At 38.8% G+C, this 8,822-nt stretch overlaps 1 protein-coding gene across 3 annotated transcripts; it reads right to left on the bottom strand.

Moving 5' to 3' along the window:
• Positions 1-240: 240 nt before the first annotated feature.
• Positions 241-4,472, bottom strand: LOC100501472 (uncharacterized). Of its 3 annotated transcripts, none has more exons than XM_020537502.2 (6): positions 4,090-4,472; positions 3,336-3,391; positions 1,850-2,019; positions 1,690-1,767; positions 979-1,123; positions 241-879 (listed from the first exon to the last, which is right to left on the bottom strand). In XM_020537502.2, exons 1-6 carry the CDS (start codon positions 4,199-4,201, stop codon positions 466-468), a joined length of 975 nt encoding a protein of 324 aa, XP_020393091.1. In that variant the 5' UTR covers positions 4,202-4,472; the 3' UTR covers positions 241-465. The 3 variants fall into 3 exon arrangements, with proteins under 3 accessions (XP_020393091.1, XP_020393092.1, NP_001349510.1); XM_020537503.2 differs by having other exon boundaries at positions 3,336-3,353; NM_001362581.1 differs by having other exon boundaries at positions 251-879; positions 3,226-3,353; positions 4,090-4,460.
• Between the last annotated feature and the right edge of the window lie 4,350 nt (positions 4,473-8,822).

The raw sequence follows: 8,822 nt of genomic DNA, 5'->3' as shown, positions 1-8,822 counted from the left end.
TCTATATTTATATGAATGATAACGAAGGTAAACATATATAGAACATATACATTAATATATAAATCTACTAAAAGGGTAAAAATGAATATTAATTTGAGACGGAGTACTTAATTCTAAAAATGAGTTAGGCTTGTTCTATTTTGCATGCGCTCAGCCTATCCAGGTGACACGCCCACACAACCAAAGACGCTAATCCGACAGTAGGCACTTCAGGATATAATATGATATGCAGACAAGCAGGATACGAATATAATCTAATTCATCGCGACCCAATGAAGGCACGCTTTCCTTGCACCGAGTGTATTCACATTTAGACTTTTTTGTAGTAGTACATGAAAGTGTAAACGCCACTGCTATAGCCCAATACAAAACTGCTATGTTTACATTGTGTTTGACAACTATTGAGATATGCATACAACAAACAGCATAAACAAGAAGCCAAGCCAAGCCAAGCAAAGTTCGCTATCAGCTCTTGCGCAGGTTTCTGCTTGCTTGAGCAGCAAGTGCCATCGACCTCGCGTCGATGTCATTCATCATGTAGTCCCTTTCAGCTCGGCGCCGCTGCTGCCTTTCCCGTTTGGCCCTCTTGGGTGCCAGCCTTGCTTCCCTCTCCACATAGGCCAGCCTGAACCTTTCCGCTATCGGTATTTCAGGGGGAGCATTTGGATTGGGAGGAGCAACAGGTCTTCGAGGAGCAGCAGAAACAGCCCATGTCTTGGGATCAATATCCTCAACTATGGAATGGTCCAGCGGTACGCTTGCCAGTGCTTCAACTGGGACTTTGGATCCTGAGAGGTCAAACAGCGATGGCTGTGGGTTGACAGTAACACGAGGGCATTCAGCAGCTAAAGTCTCCTTTGAGTTATCATCTATCTTCGGCTGCAAAACAGGGAAAATATTCATTAAACACGAGATACGTATTGGTGAATTGTAAACACACCACAAATCATAGCTAGAGAAGTGAACTTGCTTGCATACCCAAACAAGCCATTTTAAGGATTCCGCACCACCTCCTATATCTAGTGTATTAAGTTCCTCCCATGAGTCCTCTTCAAGATTATTCAATTTGGGTTTCAAGAGATCCAAGCACCTCCGTGCCGTTACTTCACTTCTTGGACAGCCTCTGCAATCATAGGATTCAAGCCATTTTTAATTTTTAATATCATGCTATGCGGGATACAACACACAGTCAACAATTCAACAATCAAAGGTTATATTTGTCTTGTGGGCAAGGGCAAACTAAAAAGCAAAGAAAATTCCCACACAAGGTGACTGGCTAGTGGCTATTCACTAGCATAAGCTGGAATGCAAACTCAAGTATACTTGGGCACACACGATCAAATATAAATTTATTTTAACAATAAATATTGACAATTTCATATAAGAATAATATCACATATCAGTTGATAAAAAAGATACCCTATTGTTAGTTAACTGTGAAGAATCACATAATTTACACCTTTCAGTCCCATGCATTCATATGTTCGATTTGAGCAAATAGCAAGCGCAGGTCTTGACATAACATATAAATCAAGAATGCATGAGAAAGATGCCATAACTAACAGGTATGGATAACACTAAGATATTCATGTACTTAACTTACGAAAAAGAAATTGAAGGTAAAGTCACGGAAGTACATTGAGACTGATTGACCCTAAGATTATGCATACAAATTGTTGGAAGTCGTACCCACATCTCAATATCTCCAAGGACGGGCAGTGGCATACAATCTCAGACACACCAGAAGTAGTAACTTTTTCACAGCGACTGCATGAGAAAGATGGCATAAATAAGATGCAAATTTAGTTGAGCATATAGTAAGTAAAAATGATTAAACACAAAGTCTTACCTAATATCAACTGCTCGTAAATTACTACAAACATTCGCTACAGTAGCCAAACCAGCATCAGTTACATCAGATCCAGATATATCTAGGATTTCCCAGGAACTTTCAGCAAGAGAAGTCAAAACTTCATCATTCAGGAGCCTCCTCCTCCTTGCAATAGACATAATTGTCAACTGTATCATATAACAAATAAACTCAATTGTCACTAACTCACAATAACATGCATAAGTACACGTAGACATCAGATGTCAGTATATGAACTAAATCAACAGTTGCTGTTTTGCATTTACTGGACCTGGTAACTTCAAAACCTTAAAAATACTGACGAAAAGCTTGAGGTCAACTTGCTAACAACAGTGGTACAAGAAGGCCATGCATAATGCTAGAGAGCCTTAGTACATGTCACACATCAACCATTTGTTTTAACAGTTCCTTACTATCCATTCCTATGTTTTTCTGAGATTAATGTTACTATCCATTTTTTTCAAACATGCAGGAACCAACATATCATTATATTAAGAAAGAAAAGGTTAAGAACCCATACAACCACACACCACGGCACCTTGATCTAGAGGTTCAATCAAAACATGCACACCTATTACAAGAAAAACAACATGACCATGCCTCTCAAGTAGCTCATGGGCAAAGAAGTAGATAATGCCCTGGCCAGCCTCCCAAAACTGCAACTCTTCGGCTCTTCGCTAGCGAACAGCAAAGCTCTAGCTAAGTTCAGAGAACCATGTTAATATGAGCATTGTATATTCTAATATATGCTACTTCCAAACTTTTAAATGCAAACTCAACAGCAATCAAACAAAAAATGTTAATGGTGACTTCTTTGGGATGAATGCCCTCTATATGTGTACTTTGAAGCAAGAGTTACAACTCACAAGTCAACTGGAAGAAAGGAGAGTATTTCATAAACAAACTAATCAGTGTTGGGAGCCATCCGATGAACTTAGAACTAACAAGAACATCAACTTCTCTTTTCAGTTTGTGAACACCACCACGGCAATGAAATGGGCTTCCACCTTAAAAAGTAAACTCTATCTAACAATAAAAAACCTTATACTTCCTCCATTCCAATTTATAATTCGTTTGACTTTTTTACCATAAGTTTGACTGCCTAGTATTATTAAAAAAAACATAATTGTTATTAACTTTTACTGTGATATCGTTTACCACATAATATACTTTAGATACGGCTTTGAATTTTTCATTTTTCGCAAAAATAAAAGAATAAGACGAACCGGTCAAACTTGTTACAAAAATTTCAAATGAATTATAAATTGAGACAGACGGAGTATAATATATGAATATTTTATTCGACACTGAGGCAAATTGACAACCAAATAAAAGATATTGATGCATAAAGATACCTTTATGTGGGGTGGAAATAAGGCAGCAAATTCTGAAATATCAGTGATGATATCTTCAAGATGCTGACCAAGGGTGCCAAGGCACAAGCTGACCAATTTCTGAGGTTTACCTTTCTTCGAGGAAGAATCTGAAGTACAATTTTGAAGTCAATATTTGGAGATAACGCTGCATATGCAATGACAAGAACAATTGAAAACCAATACAGAGTAAGATTGAATTATTCTGGTCTGCACAATAATTGATAAAGTAATCTCGATGAGTTTATCAACACAATGCACCATTTATTCATTTCAATTTAGTGATGAAGGTTTCAGTTCTGTTCAATATAAACTAACTTTTGTATGTCATCTTCTTGGCAGTTGGCCATAAAAATTATCCATGAAACAATTATAAATATGGAATACATGTCAATCGGTGGGAGTTTAGTATCTTCCTGAAATCCCATAAATTAACATAATGATCAAAGCGAAGCACACAACACTAATACTAGAAACTATGGGCCTGTTTGGATACAAGGGCTAATCAATAGCTTGGCAATCAAATTAGCTATCGTGCATCTAAACACGAGGGCTAATTTTTTAGACAAGTCTTCAACTAGTTGTTAACCAACTAGCAAGCCAACATAGCTAATTTGGACTAATATTTAGCCCCAACTAGTAACTAGCTATGTATCAAACATGCCCTAAAGTGAATCAATCAAACCCATCACTGCTTTATCATCCTAGAAAATTCTTAATTATGCACATATTTCGTTCTGCAGGAGACACCAACACACGAAATCAATCATTCTAAGCAGCTATAACCAATACACAGTCAGACTAGCTAGTTACCCAACATAAGCGAACAGGCGGCAGGGAGCTTACAGAAGGAGGGCGACGGTAGGAAGCTCTTGGTCTTGGGGTTCTGGCGCGGCGTGACACGGACATCGCTGAACGACGCCGCCAGCTCGGCCACCACCGATTTCCCTTTGTCCATCCTACCCCGTGGGGTCAGATCGAGGGCAGCCCCTCTGGCGTCGGGCCCTCGAGGCGGGCGTGGGCGCGGTAGCGGTATGGGCGACTGCGGCAGCAAGGTGGGCGAGGGTGGAGAAGGCGGTGGCGCGCTTGCCGGTTGGGATGGCGGTAGTGGGGCAGAAGGAACGGAGCCGGTGCGACGGCAAGTGGGTGAGCAGGGCAGGCAGACGATCGTGCACGGTCGGCCGCCGGAACGGGAGAGGTCGTCAATTTTCCGTCCGTTCTGTAGCTTTTTCCCGATATTTTTTTTTTTTTTTGCCTGGGCACGGCTTTTATTACCTAACTGGGGGTGGGGCCGGGGCCGGGGCCGGAGCGACCTTCCATCTCATCAAATCTGACCTTTCAAATCCAACTCTAAAGTGTCCCTACAAACTCTAGAATAGTTGACTTTTAGAGCACTCCAAAAGTTTTTCTAAATTCCACTCTCTAAATTATTATTTAAAGAACCATTTATATCAAAATAACTTTCTATATTTTTTCTTAGTCTGCAACAGTCTTTCTATATCTTATTTGCACTCTGTATTTAGCTAGCTAACCCAAAATAGAAAATAGCTATATTTAGATAAGTTGTTAGAGGATATTTTTTATAAAAAAAATCTATTTATATAGATTAGGAAGAATATAGAGAGGCTTTTGGAGATGCTCCTACATTAGCAAATATTTAACACACTGTGATGGTTCTAAAGTTATAATTTTTATAGACAAGTAAAGTGCTCGTATGTTGCTATACTTTCTATTTATGTTTAGTATAGAATATTTCTACTATATTAAAGCAACAATTTCGACGGTCATCCTACATCATCCTTTAAAACTAACCTTGCATTTGTTTGAAATCAACCTATGCAGCCATAATGCACACAAAAATATCCAAAAGTTGAATTGAATACGTGCATGCAGCGGTCACCGTTACCATAACGAACTTCGGTTGAACATCTCAATGTTGCGCCTTCGTGAGTCTACTGAATGAGAAAATACATCATAAATTTGGGATTGTTATTTCTATTCTGACTTGGATAAATTAATAAAAACTCATTTTGGTGATTCATTGAGTAGACATCTGGTTTATGTACATTTTAGCATATTCAACTTGTTAAGTTCTAGATTTTTTTATGCATATAAGAGCAACTCCAATAGTTATATAAATTTTAGCTCTCTAAATCACAGATTTAAGAAGTTGCTAAATGACTTTTGGAGTAAAAAAATGTGAGTTGTCCAATAGTTCTCTAAATATAGGTTGTAATTTTGTTTTATATTTATCCACATAAAAAATAAGTCACAAAAACTATATAATGCAGTCAACATTTTTGTTTAGGGAGTTGTTAAATGGTTGCCAAATGTAGAGAGAAAATGAGGTTAGATGATAAGTTGTTAAATTTAGAAAGTTCATTTAGAGAACTGTTGGAGAATAGTTTTCATGTTAACTACCTAAATTATTGATTTAGGAAGTCTTTTAGAGAACTACTGGAGTTGCTCTAAGCTTTCATTTTCTTTAGAACATGCACTTCGTGCCTAATATTTTCCTTATGGATAACATATACTGTATTTTTTGGTCAACCATAAAGGACTCTATCATATCTTTAATCTTTACCCCACATGTTGATTGCATTCTATCAAATACTAAAGATTGTTTTCTCGGGTTTGTTTGGTGAGCACATCATGTGGAGTTTTGTACAAAATGTCATAGCGGGAAGCTCATGCATTTTTGTGTGACTAATGTTTTAAATGTTCAGTCTATTGAACAGGGTCGTGCCGGTGAAATCCGAGGCCCTGTATAGATTTTGAAATGAGGCCTTATCCACGTGAATGCTCATGAGGAAGGTTTTTCTCCCATCTACATCTCTGTTGGGGAATTTATCTATGCGGGGAATCCGTCTCCATTAAGAAGTGCAATATTTAAAGATAAATTTAAATTAATTATATCAAATAAATATAAATTGAAAAACAAGATTTAAAGTTATAAGAGACATATACTTTAGAGTTTAGTTTGCCTATTTTGTAATATGCAAAATATTAATTTTAGTATAATTTTAATAAGTCAATGGACTTGTTTAGATCAAGAGAAGTTCGTGAGGCGGTACGTGAGGAATGAGGACAGGATGGTTTCCTTCCCCATCACCACGACCTCGACGTGGACTATTTTTTCCGTTTTGGTTCTCGTGTGGACTAAATTACCTCCATACACGTAACAATGTCCCCTAATAGGGAAATTCCCTGTGGGGAATCAGCTCACTATTGCCATCTCTAGTTGTAGCGATGAATACAGACGAATAAGTAAAGAATTAGAGAGTAATACAGACTTTCAATACACTTACACGTTTGAGGCCCTAGAGATTTGGGGGCATGTTCGGACGAACACCCTGCACACCCTCTCGCACGGCCCTGCTATTTGAAGCAGATAGTCAGGAACTAGAGCTGGACCTATCAAGTCTCAATACTGTAAATACAATGTTTACTGTAAATATGACATATCTACTATTCTGCTTTACTCAATATTATTTGCTACTTTGTTTAGGTAGCTTAAAGATGATATATCCGCTATTATACTTGATACAGTGTTTGTTGCTCTGTTTAGGTAGCTTAAAGAATATTTATATATTCTGTCACATCTTACATTGATCTATGTATATAAGTTTTCTCTCTCTCTCCAAACCTTCCTTAAAAACGGTAAGGAATAACATTATTTTACAAGGTTTGTAACTGCCTAAATCATATTGCAGTTAGTTTTAGCTTCCTACATCATTCTTCATATAAAAAATGATACATGTAAACTTGGAGTTTAGTTGATCAATATAATATGATACACTGCTTGATAATGCATAAGATTTCTTGAGTTCTGAAAGCCATGACTGATCAGCACTGTCCATCACTTTCTTACTCTGTGATATTGCTATATATATATATATATATATATATATATATATATATATATATATATGCACCGTACTTCCTAATGATTGTAGAAAATTAGATTTCTGCTTTGTACTACTATTGTCACGTTTTGATCAAGCAATTGTGTAGTATGCATTATACAAAAGAGCATGATGAGGCCTTATTTTGAATCTGAATTAATGTTCCAATTGAATTGGTGATTAGATTCTCAACACATATTGTTTTATCTAAATATGAGCAAAGAATTAAAGAGATGCAAATAGAAAAGCAAGGTATGTCTCTAGCCTAAGTAAATTATTTTTGGTACTAACATTATTCTACTAAGTGCTAGAAATCTTCTCTAAATTGAGAAAAACACAAAGGGAGAAGTTTGGCTGAGTTCATCCAAACCTGCACCAGCCTATGGTGCACCGGACTGTCCGGTGTGCACCGGACAGTGTCCAGTGCCCAAGCTGGCGCCCCGGCGAACAGGTCGCTCTCGCGAAAATGCTGAGGGCTCCGCGACTGTAATTCATCGGACTGTCCGGTGTGCCAGCCGCGCGCCCAGCCAACGGTCGACCGCGCTATCAGCGGGTGACACGTGGCCCCGCCAACGGTCAGAAGGTCGCACCGGACTGTCCGGTGTGCCATGAGACCAGCGGCTAGCAACGGTCGGCTTCGCTAGAAAAGGAAGGAAATCACGCACTATTCACTATCTGGTGCGCCCACGAACAGAAGGCAACCAGAGCCTTCCAAATGGAGTTCAAACGGCTCCTATCTGCCTTGGGGTTATAAAAGGGACCTCTAGGCGCATGGAGCACCACACCAAGCACTTCTTGAACATCCAACAACGCCGAGACACTGATTTCGCGCCTTTGCTTTCGTAGATTGAGATTTGGGCACTTGTGTTAAGCTATAACTCCGTTGTGTTGTCTTTGTGCTTCTCTCTCTCGTTTTGTATGTGTGAGTCGCTGCAAGTTTGTCTCGCGTGTGTGGTTTCATTCCCTCCCTTATTTTTGTAGTTTAATTGTGATCAATCTTGTAAGGGTGAGAGACTCCAATTTGTGGAGATTCCTCACAAAGGGAATACTTGAGAAAAGGAAGAAAGTTGTGGCACTAAGTTTGATCTTTGAATCACTTGAGAGGGATTGAGTGCAATACTTGACTGAAGGAGGTCACCACAACGTGGAGTAGGCATTGTCCGAACCACGGGATAAAATCACCGTGTCTATTGTGCATCTTTATATTGTGATTTCTTTCTTCCATAGAGTTCTCACTTGCTCACTTGTGCTATTGTTCCTAAGTTCAATACTTATTCTAAGGAACAATCAAGTGAAGAGTTCTCTCCTCTCTATTCATATCACCTAGGTTTTGATATCACTAACATTTATTATAAACAAGTTTGTGTTGTTTAGACTTAATTTTTATAGGATCACATATTCACCTCCCTCTAGATGCTCTTAATTGGTATCAGGGCCATACTCTTCATTCAGGGACTAATCGTCTAAAGAGATGGATCCTAAAGGCAAGGGGATGGTGATCAACGACAAGGAGAAGAAGACTCTATGTTGATGAGCCAAAAGGTGACAAGCCCACCGACTCAGGCTCAAACAACAAGAAGAAAGGTGGGAAGAAGAAGAGGCGCATCAAGAAGATCATCTACTACGACAGCGACGCCTCCTCCTCTTCACCAAGGGATGACGACGACGAAGACT

The sequence above is a fragment of the Zea mays genome, chromosome 5 (assembly GCF_902167145.1).
Source record: "Zea mays cultivar B73 chromosome 5, Zm-B73-REFERENCE-NAM-5.0, whole genome shotgun sequence".
NCBI classification, from domain to species: domain Eukaryota; kingdom Viridiplantae; phylum Streptophyta; class Magnoliopsida; order Poales; family Poaceae; genus Zea; species Zea mays.
This window is presented reverse-complemented; position numbering and strand designations above follow the sequence as displayed.

What these genes read in the sequence shown, in the direction of transcription:
- LOC100501472 (NM_001362581.1), bottom strand. Translation starts at nt 4,201, where the DNA reads ATGGACAAAGGGAAATCGGTGGTGGCCGAGCTGGCGGCGTCGTTCAGC. An exon ending in TTACGAGCAGTTGATATTAG is followed by an intron (nt 1,768 to 1,849) that starts GTAAGACTTTGT and finishes TTTCTCATGCAG; the next exon opens with TCGCTGTGAAAAAGTTACTA. An exon ending in TTGGAGATATTGAGATGTGG is followed by an intron (nt 1,124 to 1,689) that starts GTACGACTTCCA and finishes CTATGATTGCAG; the next exon opens with AGGCTGTCCAAGAAGTGAAG.